Here is a 17,110-nt window from a genome sequence, read left to right on the forward strand (position 1 = left end):
ACGAGATCCACTTTTTATCACCAGTTATCAGTTTCTTCAAAAATGGTTCAATTTCATTACGTCGTAATAAAGAATCACAAATGAGTACACGGTTCATTCGGTTTCTTTCAGTGAGCTCGTGAGGTACCCAAATATAGAGCTTTTTTGTGTAACCAGTTTTTTCAAATGCGCCACAACTGTTTTGTGGTCGATTCACAGCTCTTCAGCTACGTCGTAACTATTGATATGCTGATCTTGCTCCACTTTTTCAAAAATGGCATTAATTTTATCCGAAATAGGGCGACCAGCGCGATGTGCATCTTTGACATCTAAATTTCCGGATTGAAAACGCATAAACCAAATTTGTGCTACTCTTACAGACACTTCACTAGGTCCATAAACATCGCAAATTTTTTTCGCGGCTTTCGTTGCATTTTTACCTTTTTTGTAGTAAAATTTTAAAATGTATCGAATTTCTTCAGTTGTTATAAAAAAAAAAAAAAAGATTCACTCATCTTGACAGTACGAAAAATAAATAAAAATCACACATTTTCCTAATTTGACTTTGGTATTATCTTCTTTAAAATTTAAACTTTTAATGATACCAAAACCAGCCAGATACAAATAGTATAGCCAAAGAGATTTTATTACAAGTTCATACATACAATAATGCGAAAAGACTTTCTCCCCAACCTATTATTATGAAAAAATTAAAAAATCATTTAGTTTAAATTACGTTTGCACTAAATTTACAGCGCCAAATTAAAATGGCAAACGAATTCCTTGCAAACGAAATGGGCCAAATGGTGAACCGAGCTAGTCGCGACAAGATCCCCATCAACCTGAGCAAGGAGGAGATACAGACGTACATCAAACGCTTCCAGATTATAGACAAGGATCGGAAGGGATTCGTGTCTATTAACGACATTCGGAGGAGTCTTAAGGTAAAAAGTTCCGTTATTTTATCGTGAACTAAGCAATAAAGAGTTCTCGATACACTCCCGGAACTAGCGGGTATTGTAGTATTTTATCCGGTCCGGGCGTAACTGGAATAGACCCTTAGGCTATCAGCGAATTGGTAGGCGGAAGAAAAACAAAAAAACGTGTGGTGTCGTGGGACACCGGATAGGAACGAAGCTCCTTATTATAAAAATATTAATTTTAAGTTCTATTCGAGGTATAATATAAAATAATTATTCGGGTATACAATTTTTTATTATGATTTTTTATTGATAACAAAAAAAAAACTACTTTACAAAGCTATCAACTTTATTTTATTCTCAATGATTTATAAAAAATATCTAATAAAAATATGTTATTTTTTGTACGTTATTACAAAGTTAAGTCGTGCACTGTGAGCATTACTAATAAAAATCTTACGTTACGGACGTTTTTCCCGGTTACGGTACCCCTCCGCATCGTGCCATAAGGAATTTCGTTCAAAAAAAGTATTTTATACCAGTAGTGTTCCACACGTGTAGTTTATCCTGCCTATTACTGCCACGAAGCAGTCGTTCGTTTTGATTTAGGTGGTACAATTTATATTGAATTAAACATATTCATTTATTATACGCGGATCAATATATCCGCATTAAACAAAGGCTCACTGAACATCCGCGCGTTCCTAGGATTCTAGGACATTACGCGTCAGGTTTGAGCCCCGTGAGCTCACCTACTAGTTAAGGTTACGCTGATATAGCCTCTCAAGGCTCTCAGTTCAGGTAGGAAAAAAAAAGAGTACATTACGCAAATGAGTACTGTAGTTAATAGTAACAACTATCCGTTACAGATAAGTAGTTCAAGCCAATCCAATTTACCCACCAGTGCTACATCATTGTTTTTTTTTTGTTGCTTTATGGTGGACGAGCTCACAGCCCACCTGGCGTTAAGTGGTTACTGGAGCCCATAGACATCTACAACGTAAATGCGCCTCCCACCTTGAGATATAAGTTCTAAGGTCTTAAGTATAGTTAAAACGGCTGCCCACCCTTCAAACCGAAACGCATTACTGCTACACGGCACAAATAGGCAGCGCGGCGGTACCTACCCGTGCGGACTCACAAGAGGTTCTACCACCAGTAAAAATTGTTGTGCAAGTGTTTTAGCGCTCGCGGGCAAGTGATGTAAAACCAGTATCGAACAAATTCAGGGTTTAAACAGACCGTTCCCGAAGTCGAAATGCAAATATTCACATAATAAACTATGTATAGACTGGTCGTTTAACTTTATATTTCGTAAATTCATAATTTAACAAAAATAACCGTTAGCCGGGTTCCCACGAGGTCATTGACCCCACGTGTCAGCTGTTTAGCAAAAACATTATCAAATATAATATAAATTTTCGAATGTTCTCTTTAATGATATCGCGTGTCTGAGAATCACTAACAATACCGACTATTTTGGTTTTCAGTTACATCTAGATTCCGCTCTGCGTATTACACAATGTTAAGTAAAACCAGAGCCTGTTTCAGTGGTAATACATCTTACAAAATGACAATTTTCTTGAAAGGATCAAGCGTCTTATTATTATTGTATTTCTAAACCGCTTCCACGGCTTGCTACATTTTAGAGTATGGGAGTGAAACCCAGTGACGCTGAAATAAGTGCGATTTTATCGGAAATAGACGTGACATACCACGGACAAATGGAAATACAGGATTACCTTCAGGTAGCGCTAGCTTGGTCGTAAAATAGGCTCTATGTTTTATGTGGGAAAAGGGCTAACGTGTGACCAGTTTCATCATGACATACCTACGTGTATTGTTAATTACATTTGGTTGTTGGGAAGATTTGCTATTGTCAATCAAATGTAATGTTAAATTACTCGTAAATCAAGAAATACAAGTTTGTATGGAATAATTTGAGATGCGTCGTTTTTTATTTGCCAATAAATCCTAGTTTGGCCTAATGGAAACTTCTAGCTTCTATCTCGCTTGCTGAAACCTGCAGGTCTGGAATCGGCCAGGTATCACAGCTGTGCAAATTTATTGGTAAACTAATAGGTACAATTTACTGGTGGTAGGACCTTTTGTGAGTCCGTACGGGTAGGTACCACCACCCCGCCTATTTCTAACAGTACCTAATCCGTTTCGATTTGAAGGGTGAGGCAGCCACGCATTTACGTTGTAGATGTTTATGGGCTCCAGTAACCACTTAAAACCAAATGGGCTGTGAGCTCGTCCAGCCAACTAAACAATAAAAAAATATCAGAAAATTTTAATAGCAGAGCTGTTTCAATCAGGCAATAATTATCGCGAACCACAATAAAGACGAGAAAGGTTTCTCTCTCAAATTGTTCCATAAAACTTTTACGATGTGGCGTCCGATGCTGAATGTGCTGTTCCCACAGAACTACGGCGAGGAAGTGACCGGCGAGCAACTCCACGAGATCCTACGCGAGATCGACACAAACATGAACGGTCAAGTTGAACTCGACGAGTATCTACAGGTCTATGGCGCTTCCACAGATTCACAATACCGAACCAATACTGTCAGATTAACCGCCTTTATATTACAGGCATTACGCGTTGACTTATATCGTCTTCTCGCATTAAAACTGTATAATCTCAAAACTTACTAATTTTACAGGAGAGTGTTTTAAAGGTTTAACATGTTATATTTTTAATATTAATCATCTTTGCAATATGTATTTATTTTTGATTTTTTACTAGTTACATTATCTGTCTTTTAAAGTAAGATAAAATTATGTATTAATTTTGTTAATAGTCGTCAAAACATAGGTAAACTATAAAAAAAAAAAAACTTAACTACGCTCTTTTGACAGTATTTATGGGAAAAATACTGGTGATACAAATGATTCCGCATATTAACTCAATTTCGAATATTTTTGGAAATTGTGTACACTTTTAATGCGAAAAGACGATAATAATATGTCGGCTAGTTTGCACGTTTTTACAGCTTTTTTTGGGGATTAAATTGTAAAATCATAGTTCAGCGTAGTATTATTGATCGAAGTTCAGCGTACTCAATGTTTCGGTTCATTGCTCAACTGTTATGAATATTTCTAAATTGCATATTTCAGGGTTTCGCACGGGTTTAACGGAACACTTCTGTCTTGCTATATCTGTCATTTTAATTGGAGACTGTAAAATGTATCATACTTTAAAATAGTCAATAACACTTGTTGATAATTATTCTCAAATTTTCTAATAGTTTGCTTCGGTTTTTAATGTGTACAGAACTCCAAGTGTACGGTGTAGTTTGAAGATAATAAACATTCATTTTAATTTATTTATTTAGTTAGAAGTAACTATCTGTTTATGTACTGAAACATATGTGCTTAAGTCTGTGTGTGCGTGTGCGTGAAGTTTGTGTTTTTGTGTTGTTCGTGGTACAAGTCTTTCTCGAATGGCAATTTCACAAAATAGTACTTAGAGGTTTAATTCCCTGTCAGAGGTTGAGAACCGTTAGGACTACTTCTACTTTGGACAATGCATCGAAGAAAGGAGAGAGAGAGAGAGAGAGAGAGAGAGAGCTAAAATTTTTGATTTGCGATATTGCGACACCGAATAATAATTCAGATATTCGCTTCAGATACGCAAAACGAACATACGGCCCATCTGATGATGAGTGATTACCATCAGCTTATGGACGTCAGTAATTTCAGGGGAAGAGACAATCCGCTGCCTAGTCAAGGTAGGCAGGTAGGTACTTTCGTTTCGATCTATTTACAAATGTTTATTCTACTCTATTACACACAGATGATGTCGGCCATTAAATCTGGTCACGTGGCGTACTCGCGTTTCGCTCGAATGGCCGAGATGGAGGAGGAGCATCATGAAAGGGAAACCCTCAAAAAGAAGATCACCGTAGAGAGGAGCGGCGGTGGACTGTAAATGAGTCTTTAGCGCACTTAGGTACGTTTTAGTTTCGGTCAATAATTTTGTTGCTGTATATGGGTGAATAAGCGACGACCAAATGTGGTATTGTTACGCGCTGAGGTTGGGGATAAATAAAAACTATACCGAAGTGTAAATTAACACTGTATTTATCACTTAGAACACTCACAGAACCCTTTAAAATTCCTGATTCACTTCTTCCGCTTCGCTTCAAGTGATCCGTTGGCTGTTTCGCTTCGTGTAGTTCCGATTACTAACTAACTGCGTGCCATCTCTGCAACGCTTTTATAGTCGATACGATATCCCTAGAATTATCGGGCACATTCCTCAAAAGTCGAGTGTTTTCGATGTTTGTTTCCGCTATCTGAGAATAGATGGCGTTGTACTTCTCGAGCGCTCTAGGTGTTACTAGATCCTTTGATATTCATTTCGGCTATTCGGCGATAGATGGCGTTACTCTTACCGGCTTAACAATATTAGGCGATTTTCGTAGCCCGTGGACAGCAACGTAGTCTTAATTTGCATTGCAGAAAGACTCTCCTGTCCTTCAAAGCAGAATGCGTAACTGCTTCACGTCAGTTTTTTTTTTTTTTTTGCTTAGATGAGTGGACGAGCTCACAGCCCACCTGGTGTTAAGTGGTTACTGGAGCCCATAGACATCTACAACGTAAATGCGCCACCCACCTTGAGATATAAGTTCTAAGGTCTCAATTATAGTTACAACGGCTGCCCCACCCTTCAAGCCGAAACGCATTACTGCTTCACGGCAGAAATAGGCAGGGTGGTGGTACCTACCCGTGCGGACTCACAAGAGGTCCTACCACCAGTAATTACGCAAATTATAATTTAGCGGGTTTCATTTTTATTACACGATGTTATGTTATTCCTTCACCGTGGAAATCAATCGTGAACATTTGTTGAGTACGTATTTCATTACAAAAATTGGTACTTGCCAGCGGGATTCGAACACCGGTGCATCGCTCAACACGAATGCACCGAAAGTCTTATCCGTTAAGCCACGACGACTTCAGCGAAGTGTAGAAAGATGTGGTGCCTACTCGCACTGGTTCACAGTACCTACGTCTGTGGGACAGTTTTACCTGAGCCTATCCCGATAATAATCAGGCTATACGACGCACGCCGATTTTCCCAAATACTTTTTTTTATTTTTTTTATTGCTTAGATGCGTGGATGAGCTCACGACCCACCTGATGTTAAGTACTTACAGGAGCCCATAGACATGTACAACGTAAATGCGCCACTCACCTTGAGATATGAATTCTAAGGTCTCAGTATAGTTACAACGGCTACCCCACCCTTCAAACCGAAACGAATTACTGCTTCAAGGCTGAAATAAGCAGGGAGATGGTACCTACCCGTGCGGACTCACAAGAGATCCTACCACCAGTAATTATGCAAATTATGATTTTGCGGGTTTGATTTTTATTACACGATGTTATTCCGTCATTAAGAGGCTATGTCAGCGTAACTTAACAACTAGGTGAGCTCACGGGGCTCAAACCTGACGACGTTGCTAACAATAACCCTAGCAAGAGCAATGCTTCGCAGAATCTACCACCGGATCGGAGACGCGACCCACTGAGAAGATCCGGCGAGAAACTCAGTGGGCTGTCTGTAGGTTAATTTACTCGCCGAGCCCTTCGTCGCAAGCGACGGGTTCGATGAGAACGATGAACGATGAAAGGCCAATGCCTTTTTTCCTACCTAAGTTGATAACCTTGAAGAGTTATATCATCGTAACTTGACATTTAGGTGAGCTCACGGGGCTCTAACCTGAGGAGATAAAAGTAGCGTGACAAAGCGGAATAATTTACGTAGTTATGTAATTTACATGATTCTTTTATTTTATTTCAGATCATCGCACCGTTATGGACGCTTAACGTGATTTCACAAACAGCTTAGTATTATTATTTATTTGTCAATACGTAATAATAACCTAATGGTAGTTTTTTACGTCTTTTATTCTAGGTTCTTGAAGAGATTGAACAAAGACATGAGATTTTTTTGTTGTAAATTTGTACATGTTTTATTTTGTAACTTGCACTCACATTTACCAAAACGTGATTGCTTATTGTGAGTTTTTCAAATTAATTTATTAGTAGAATGTTTTTTGTTGTTGTTTTTTTGTAAATAAAAGATATGTTAATTTACGTTGGCGAAAAATGACAACGACTGTAGATAAGATGCATTCGATCCTATTCGATTATATTAAATTAAATTTACGATTCCTAAAACGCACTTTTTAGTCAACATTTTTATTACAATAGAAGAATTTCAATGTGGCGAACCACAATTGAGCTTGATTCTTATAAAAATATACACATTAAATCAGATAAGAAATTAATAAACAATTTTAATGTATTATTATAGGTTATAGATACTCGTTTCATGCATTATGTACGCAAAATTGGAACGAGACTGCGAATTTTCGAAAACAAAATGCTTTATGTTATTAACAGAATTTATAATATACCCAAAAAAAGTCACTGCTAACGGAAAAACGAAAGAAATTATTGATTTCGTTCGTACAAACTGCCTTACTGACATTAAAAACATACACTTTAAGACAAAATTGCACATTGTCTTTCTATGTCACTTTCTACTTCATGAATTTGACTAAATTATTTGTACCTTTTTTATAATAAATTATTTTTAACGCATGAAAATGAATCACAAATGTAACGTGCAATAAATTAAATCATTAAAGAAATAATTAAGTCTCATTTATTTAAAATACCAGTCACCAAATATCATATTGGTTTTTTTCCTACCTATTACTACTAGTAACCTCGAGGGGTTAAGCTGACTTCACCGGACTTGTAGACGAGTTCACGGGGTCAGCTTGGGAGACATTGCTAACATCTGCCGTAGCAAGAGCAGTGCTTCGCTGAATCTACCACCGAATCGGAATCGCGACCCACTGAGAAGATCCGGCCAGAAACTCAGTCGGCTGTGTCTGTGGTTTAAGTTGTACGGCGAACCCTTCGTCGCATTTTACTGGTCGACGAGAAAAGTGACTTGTTATTTGTCAAATCTAATGTTTCTTTTTGATTATTTATTTTGTCTCGTGAATGGGTAAAGGAGCTTAAGACCCATCGACATCACGACGTGAAAACCGCCATTCAACTTGAAATGTGAGGTCGTAGTCTCAATTATATTGTTCACGGCTGTCCCACTACACAAACGTCCCATCCCATCCCATTTCAAATGCGTCCCATCACCAGTAAATACCGGTGGTGGTCGTAGTACGCTCTTGCCCAATCTACGGTAACCACTTAATGATGGGCCAGACCTAATCAGATGGGCCGTGAACTCATTCAGCTATTTACGCAATAACAAAACGAAGAACAAAATCATCAGCCACCTGAGCAAATGCAACGTAATAATAATAATATGTTAAAAGATCAAAGATGGAAGAGCCAGACAAAAACATTGGGAAGGACAAGCTCCAATCGTTATTTTCTGTCTCTACATGATACCGAAATGTTCAATATTACTTTGACTACACAGATCATAATATCATGTAGGTTGATTGATTACACAATAAATTGAAGTGTCCGGTACACAATACAAGGTCAGGAAAACACATTAGTTTCGTTTATGTTCAATAGATGGCAGTGAACTAATATGTTTTACAGTCTGAACAATTACTTTTTAAATTTCCAAATAAAATTCCCGTTGTATTTCAAAGAAATAATGACTATGTATGTACTATGTAAAGTATTTCAATTTTCATACACGAACTCTAAATACTACTGAGGTAAGAAGTAGCCAAAACGTAATGTTACGAAAAATCCTCTACCTGCCTAAAAAGGTTAAAGCCGGTTCAGTTCCAGTTGATATAGTGAAGCCGTTTTGGAATTTGGCCCGTCTAAATATTAAAGAGGCAAAGAATATAAAAATGTGGGTTTAAGGTTTCGCTAAGTGCAAATAACCATTATGAACTGTAACAGTTATTATGTCGATCTGACAAACGGCTGATACTTTTAGGCACTGAGCAAGTATGTAATCACTTCGTTTTATGCTTTTATGTATCGTTATTAGGAATGTTACCATTTTTTGACATTGAAAACTAATAAAAACATCGCTATCTTAGAACACATCTGACCGAGAATAGAAGGAATTTTCCGTTCTGATATTTCATGACCTCGCTCGCGTTAAACTTGAGCTCTTTAACTACCCGAGGATAGTGAACATTAATAGCACTTAGTTTAAGAGCGAAGTCATAGATGGCTCTGTAAATCTTCTAAATAGCTGTGATTCATATTCAAATTGTTTTGAATTTATAATTAGATAAGATTTTGAGATACAAATTTACATACAAACTTTATCGATTCTAAAAAGTATAGTAAATGTCAATAGAAGGCTACCAAAAATATATTTACGAAGTGTTGATGTTTCTACTTAATTTGCTGACTAATAGGTTAGTGTTGTGTGCATATCACATACCATAATATAATTTTTCATTTATAGTATTATTTCTTAAGTAGATGTAGATGAATCTAATAGAATTAATTTATTTTCTTATTGTAAGTTGTAATTTAATATTTATGTACGTATTTACCTACGTACATACTTAGTTTACATACTTCGTCTATTAATGTTTTTATTAAAATCGCATAGACAATGCAGGTGTTGGAATGAATGAATTTTTTTTACAGTAGTACCAACATCCGGTGTCAATATGCTACCTACTTACGTTTAAGTCTATAGTAAATGTATCAGAATAATAGGTAATAAATACGAGGTTAGCTGATGAAGAATTACTTACTGAAAACAAAATATTGCATGCGGTATGTAACCAATTACATTTTTTAAATTTATGTTTCAAATTTAGTTTTTCGTAACTATTTGGCGGGAAAAGTTTGACAGTGTAACATAAACTCGGGCGCGGCGCCGCGGCGTAGGGCGGCGGTAACGCCCCCGCAAGCTATAGTCGCGGGCGGGCGGTGGGTGGTATCACTTCCAAATTCTTTTGAAATTTTAAGAATTAAATTAGTGATACTAATAGAGACGAACGAGGGTGGGGCTGCAGTTTGATTGATACTTGACGGCATTTTGACTTTAGGATTAAATTAAAGATATGTTCAAAACAATGGCAATAAACGTTACTATTTAGTGATCTACGTTTTTTTCTTATTTAAAGTTTTGTTTTAGTTTGTTCAGACGAAGGTAACTTATTGTTCATGCTTAGATATTTAAAGGTACAAAATGTACTTGAATTGCGTGCTTCTGGTTTTCTTATCTATTTTCATTTCCAACTTCCTTCATCCTTATTTCATTTAATGCATGAAGGATTTCGATTTACTACGTCTGATAACATCAAGATCCACAACAATTTCAGTCATTTTAGGATCACTTAGCAAGTACAATACTAACAGGTTTTTAGCTGTGAATACTTTTAAAATCTATCACACTCAAAATACATTAAATGGGGCCACTTTGTTGGGTATAACTGCACAAAAAATTGTCTGATTAGGTTGAATCGAAATTTGATTTTAATTTGTATTAACTCAGTGACATTTACAGTAAAAATTACGATCTTTGGATCGTGTTGACATAGCTTCCAATTAACTTATTTGTCAAAATAAACGGCTTATGACAAATTATGAAGATAGTTTATTTAACTTGTTCTTAACGGACACAAGAATTATGCAAAGCGAGGTTACTGGCACAGAAATGGCATTCTATTCAAAAGAGCGGTCGGACTATGCTCTAGGTTATCATAGTAATTTGTTTACCATAAGACAGTCCTTTACCGGTGCTGATTAGCGAACAAAAACAGCGTAGTTTTCTTCACCATGCTAGTAACGTTACTCGTATTTAGTACACAACCACAAGCCAAATTTATCTAAATTTATGGTAAAACAAAAGTTGGATGTCAGTAAGTAAGATAGAGTACATGCCTTATCGAGAGTCGAGACCTAGAATAAGTGAGTAATGACTTTCGCAATTTAAAATGCGAGAAATAGAATATTATATTTTCCCTATCGATGCTAGTAGCCTTGAGAGGCTATTTCAGCTTATCCTTGACGTGTAGGTGAGCTCATGGAGCTCAAACCGGGGGTGTTGCTAACGCTGGGCTTAGCAAGAGCAGTGCTTCGCAGAATTTACCCCTGCATCGGAAACGCGACCCACTGAGAAGATCCAGCGAAAAACTCAGTGGGCTTTCTCGATGGGTTAATTTACTCGTCGAGCCTTTCGTCGCAAGCGATGGGTTCGGCGAGGACGGTGATCGGGGTAAAATATAGTTGACGGCATAATACAGTAAAGGTAAACAAATTGCTAAGTAATAAGACTCCGCCAGACAATTTTTTTTTTTTTTTTATATCTTTTCTCAGATATCGTGATTTGTAGAGTACTATAATATTATTATAAGAAGTAGCATTCTACGTCTACTAAGCTGTACGCTCAAAACCTAGGATTTTTGTAAATTTTTCATGGACACAATATAAAGAATAAATACTATTATTGAACGGGTTCTTACTACGATTTTTAGTTTTAATGAGTTCCCGGAATTTGGGCACTCTTCTAAGAGCCACGATCGTAAAAGACTGTGCGCAGGACGTTAGAACCAAAAAAATCTGTCTACCCTCTTCTAGACCGTCTTCGGAAGCTTCCGCTGAAATCCGATAACTTTTCCCGACAACGTAGATTCGGTATCTACAGTTATTTAAAAAAACTTTAAGAACAAATTGTTTTATCTAGGACTACATAGCATTATGTGTTTCAAAGAAGTTCGAAAAATCTATTTCATATTTTAAAATAAGTAGAAAACGAGTAGCAAGCCTAGCTGCGTATGCTCGTACGCACGCTTAAGCTCGGCTCCTCTTATCTATGACGTGCTTATTCGGTGGCAGGTAATGTTTTGTTAATCAGCTAATTGACGTGAGATGCAGCATGACTCATAAGAACTAGGGCGTGTCTGGACGCGGGGCGGGTAGCGCAATCGGTCCGGCCCGCCCACGATTACTTCCGCATCCGTCAGATCATCAACTCTTCATCTCTAGTATAATCACTAAAAATTATCTACCACTGATTCCCCCTTAAAACTTCACCACAGTATTGAATAGAAGGGTTTAGGTTACAGCGATTGTACCTTTATTGGTTTATCACATCTAATCATGAAATAGTTTGACTAATGCCAATTCAACATTAATATCGCACTAAAGTCTCACTAATGTCGTTCTATTCATCTAACGCTACGAGTTTCTATGTCCTATGTATATACGAGTAAACTAACACAACACTGTCATCATCTTGAGAAGCAAAGGGATGCTCACGCAATCAATTTATTGATCGTTTACTGGCTAGCTACAAAACAATCAATAAAGCCTGACCGAGCTCAAGCATTTGAAATAGTGTTGCGTGCCCATTATGACGGAACTTGCAAGATACTCTTCTATTTGAGTATGCCACAAATCAATTCAAGCGCTCATGAGTGTTGGTGATGCACGGCTAATCGTTTTACTATAATAACATGAAGCTTTTTCTAGGTAAGGAGTCTAGAAAACACTTAAAATTAGATAGGTAGACTACTGTTGTCAACATAGGTGAAAAAAGTATATATGGCCGTAAAATAACTCAAGCACTCGAGAAAGATTGATGAATGAAATAAACGAGAATGCCACCCTCTGCCGGCTGCCGGAGACTCATTCTTAAATAATAGGGCGTTTGGATTATAGCCACGGGCCATTTTTATTGAAATAAAATAACTTGAAGAATGAAGCCAAGAGACAAGTTTTTTTTTCTCAATTAAAACACATAGTTGTTCTTCACAGTACTTTATATTTATATTGAAAAGCGAATCAAAAAATATATTTTCTTATAAGGAAATAGCGTTGAACAATAATTCTGCGGAAACTATAGTGTTTTATGAACGACACTCGATTCTATGATTCAGTTTCCCGTCCCGGTCGAAGAAAAATTAAACTGTTCTTTATTCATTAACATCAACGTAAAGTATAATTTGTATCGGAATTCTCAATCCCGTCTAAACAATGAGTTCAATTGATTTCATCACTCGCTTCGTTCGTAGACTCATTAAAGAGATATACACAAAGCGTATCACGTCATTTAGCTACTGTGTGCCACATTTCCAAGTCAAGGTACACCCATACTGCGTCACTCACAGTTCAGTAATGTCGCATAAATAACCACACTACTTAAGCCCAAACAACTTTGTTTCTTACGTATTAAAGTCTAATTTAGTTTGATATTTTCTTAGGGACTAGTGAACTGAGATCGCATGTTTCTATCGTGTATTTTAGAGAAATTTGGACATTAGAGAGAATTGTATAAAGATCAAATCACTTTTAGGAGTTGAATTTTAATTAGGCACAGGATACATGCTCTCACGGGACATTCGTGCATAATGGACTTGAGTAAAGTGAATCAGCCGACGCACAGTGGGTCGATTCTATGATTTTAGTGACTTAGGGACCAACTTTGTTTTTTTATAATTTTTTTTATGTAGATAGATAGAGCTCGTTAATCTCAATAATAATTGTTTTGGGCAAAAATTACAAAAACTTTATAGTTTGGTCAGAAAAATGTGTTTTGTGATTTTTTTGTATGGAGCGGGTCACATTAAATTAAATTCCTGCTAAGTACCGCGAGGTCCCGCTTTGAAACTTTATTTTCCTTATACCTTGTCTAGTCTACTATCATTTGACGCTATGAACATGTGCATAAAGTTGCAACTCTGCCAAATAAATGGATCGAAAAAAATTAATAAATACATAGAATAAAAACCTATTTTTTTTTTTTCGTAAGTGCTTTTAAGTTAAATTTGTTTGGATTAGTAAGTAAAAGCACGTAATGATACCCATAATTACATAATACCTAACAACAATACATTTAGTAGGTCTATAATTAAGCAATCTCTCTAAATATTATATATTTTGTTTCACCTTTCGATCTTTGGGTCAGAAGACGAAAGAAGATTGTGTAAAATATCCTCATTAGTCGACGTTCTACTTCTCATTCTTGAATAACAACTCTCTGTATATTTCCGAAAATCTTTACTGCGAGCTTCCGCTGCCTCTTCCGAGAGTTTACCTATACGAATGTCACCAAAGTTCTTCATTCTTGTATATCACTGCCATGTGCCAACAATTTATGGATACTGGAAGGCATATATAATACCAGGGATATAAATTAACATACAATTCTGCGGTATATCTAAAAAATTCCGAAAAATTGGAAACGCGCTCTCCAGATGCAACAGAGTGATGAATCACGTGAAACCTCTCTATTAAATCTTTACGTGTTCCTGTAATGGGGGCTGTTTCTTCTGCATCCCTGAAAAATCTTCTGGCAGTATTGCCATCATTTGGTTGTTCCTACTCCTTGCTTGACAACATCTATAAGTAAACCGCATTCCTTTTTAAACGCTTGCTGTATAGCACTTTTTCTGGTTGTTATTTTTTCTTTGTCATCGCCCCTTGCAACTCCATTTCTTGAAGTCCAAACGATAAGACGTAAACAAAAAAAGTGTCATTTAAAAAAATATCTCACAGGAAACTACATACGATGAAAAAATTGTGAAGTAATAAAATTATATTTACCGATATGAAGTAAGCACTCCATGCATCTTATCCAGGCATGTAAAGATGGCATTCCTACAGGAATATTTCTTCATTATTTTCTCTTTGATAAGCAAGTCACTCCAAAAAACTCTGACGGTTTTGCTTTGCTAATATCACAGACAGCAGAAAATGTTTCTGACAAATATGATGTTATTCTGCCGTCTATCATCATCATGTGCAATTGATGCTTAACTTCAACTTGTTTGATTTTTGATGGCTGAAGTCTTTCTATTTCTTCTGTTATGCTAGCTTTTATAATTGTCACTGTTGACTGCGTTTCTTTTGTAAATTTAAACATTATTGGACGGCAATAAAAAGTTGATGAGGGTAGGTCGTTTTCCCAAACAATTGTTCCATCAAATTTCTGAAGCCTTATAGGAGGAACTAGACTGACCATGAAAATAGATGAATCATCATACTCTGTTTCAGTTTTTTGTTTATAATTACTTTGACCTGGGGCTCTATCAAAGCCTATTTGCTTATAAGCAGTAGCTCTCTTGCAGAGTCCAAATCCGAAGTAATCACATCTAAAAGCCTATATAGTGCCAAGTTTAGTAATGCTTGCATTTTAATAGCAGCTCCTTCTTCAGTAATAATTACCTCGTCTTTCCCTGGATAACATTTGGTCTTTTCTTGCTTAATTTTATATTAAGAAGGGTATAAATCAGACCCATTTTCACTTGCTCCTTCTCTTAGGTTTATATACTGCCACTTAATTTAAGTGAAACTAATATTGCCTTATCGGGAGAATATGTACTACTTTTCACTTTACTTGTAATTAAATACTCCTTAACTTTTTCTAGATCTTCGGGGTGATTTGACAAGTGGTTCATTATTTCTCCTACATCTTCATTTCTAGTGTTTCTCAAACTAGCAATTGTAGTAGCTTTCATTTCATCCGGGGATAACGTAAGTGATTGGTAAATTTGTTCAATGCGTCTTCGTTTTTGCCTGGATCCCAATTCTTCAAAAAGTTTTCGAGGTGCAAAAATAGATGTCGAGGCTTCTGTAGTACATTTGAGGGTGGTACATTTTCAACATCTTCAGTATTAGAAATCTCGAGCCTTTCATGTGCAGTGTTGATAGCTTCAGGTATCATTCCTTCGGGCCAGTTTATTGCACATTCTAACCAATCACATTTTTTTCTTATAAACTGTGCTAACATGCGACTACTTCGTTTCCATATTGCACTTATATTTGAACAAAATTGCGTACAGAATTTTTGGAGCTCAACATTTTTCTCTTCGGTCACGTTTATTTGATTTTGTAGGAACTGAAAGAGTTTTTTATTATCAGACAGCGACTGTAGTTGCTCTCTTAAAATCATAAATAATTCTAAATTGTTAACAAAATTATCAATTATAACGGAAACAGCAAGATCACAACGACAATCACGAGATGTTAGTAGTAGTACGAATAAACGAACACTAGTTAGTATATAATAAACATGGTCACTTTATACTTCCAGAGACAAACAAATGTTTACTATATTTTCTACTACCCAGTAATGGCTGCTTAACTAATTATCCTCATTAAATAATGTTAACTATCCTAATAATTAGAGAGATTGCTTAATTATAGACCTACTAAATGTATTGTTGTTAGGTATTATGTAATTATGGGTAACATTACGTGCTTTTACTTACTAATCCATATCAAATTTAACTTAAAAGCACTTACGAAAAAAAAAAATAGGTTTTTATTCTATGTATTTATAAATTTTTTTCGATCCATTTATTTGGCAGAGTTGCAACTTTATGCACATGTTCATAGCTTCAAATGATAGTAGACTAGACAAGGTATAAGGAAAATAAAGTTTCAAAGCGGGACCTCGCGGTACTTAGCAGGAATTTAATTTAATGTGACCCGCTCCATACAAAAAAATCACAAAACACATTTTTCTGACCAAACTATAAAGTTTTTGTAATTTTTGCCCAAAACAATTATTATTGAGATTAACGAGCTCTATCTATCTACATAAAAAAAATTATAAAAAAACAAAGTTGGTCCCTAAGTCACTAAAATCACAGTATCGACCCACTGTGCGACGCTTGACAAAATTGCGGTTTGACTTTCACTCTTATTCTGAACCTGTCTAAACCTATAAATAATGAGAGCGTTGGATCTTCATAATATAGTTTGTTATTAGTTTTTTTAGAAAGTTTTGTGAATCACTGCTATTATTTAATTTCAAATTTTATTCAATTGTTTTGTAAAATGATGTATTAAAAGCAAAGTATTTAATAACAAGTGAGGGTTTTTAAATTTTTAACCATCAAAGCGGAATTCTGAATCTGATTTTGAATATAGAATTAGATTTTTGATGCATATTTTACATATTTAACACCATATCGGTATCAAGCACTTTGAGTGGTGAAACCCTTAATCTAAAAATCACAACGAGCAACTTGTTCTTATCGATTGTTTACAGACCACGTGTAGATGTGCAATGCATCTGACGCGTCGAGCGTAACAAACATCGTGACATGTGTGCATTTTTTGCCCGCCCAAGGAGGCCGCTGGTGCGAGGTTATACACCCATTATTACGTCCTTCCTACTTTCGATTATTATTATCGGGCGGCAGCGACGCACCCGCGACGGGGAGGAGTAGAAAAGCGCAGCTGCTACCTACCAATAATCAAGATCTGTCTCGGTTAGAG

The 17,110-nt window shown here is 36.3% G+C and overlaps 1 protein-coding gene and 1 long non-coding RNA gene across 3 annotated transcripts in view; one reads left to right on the forward strand and one right to left on the reverse strand.

The window, feature by feature from the left end:
- Window positions 1-7,572, forward strand: part of Gpo1 (glycerophosphate oxidase 1) — a 28,553-nt gene extending 20,981 nt beyond the window's left edge. The window contains exons 13-17 of one of the 2 annotated variants that reach the window (XM_089727121.1): window positions 735-923; window positions 2,549-2,647; window positions 3,329-3,427; window positions 4,701-4,856; window positions 6,714-7,560. In XM_089727121.1, the coding sequence (XP_089583247.1) occupies window positions 735-923; window positions 2,549-2,647; window positions 3,329-3,427; window positions 4,701-4,835 (522 nt within the window). In that variant the 3' untranslated portion in view covers window positions 4,836-4,856; window positions 6,714-7,560. Of the gene's footprint in view, window positions 1-734; window positions 924-2,548; window positions 2,648-3,328; window positions 3,428-4,700; window positions 4,857-6,713 lie in introns of both variants that reach the window. The other variant, XM_028178333.2, reaches the window with a different exon arrangement.
- A 5,895-nt stretch (window positions 7,573-13,467) lies between these two features.
- Window positions 13,468-15,878, reverse strand: LOC149503192 (uncharacterized). The gene is made up of 2 exons (XR_016323020.1): window positions 14,429-15,878; window positions 13,468-14,319 (listed from the first exon to the last, which is right to left on the reverse strand). It is a non-coding gene; the product is annotated as an uncharacterized LOC149503192 (long non-coding RNA).
- Between the last annotated feature and the right edge of the window lie 1,232 nt (window positions 15,879-17,110).

Source organism: Bombyx mandarina, chromosome 04, assembly GCF_030267445.1.
Source record: "Bombyx mandarina strain Sakado chromosome 04, ASM3026744v2".
In the NCBI taxonomy this organism is placed as follows: Eukaryota; Metazoa; Arthropoda; class Insecta; order Lepidoptera; family Bombycidae; genus Bombyx; species Bombyx mandarina.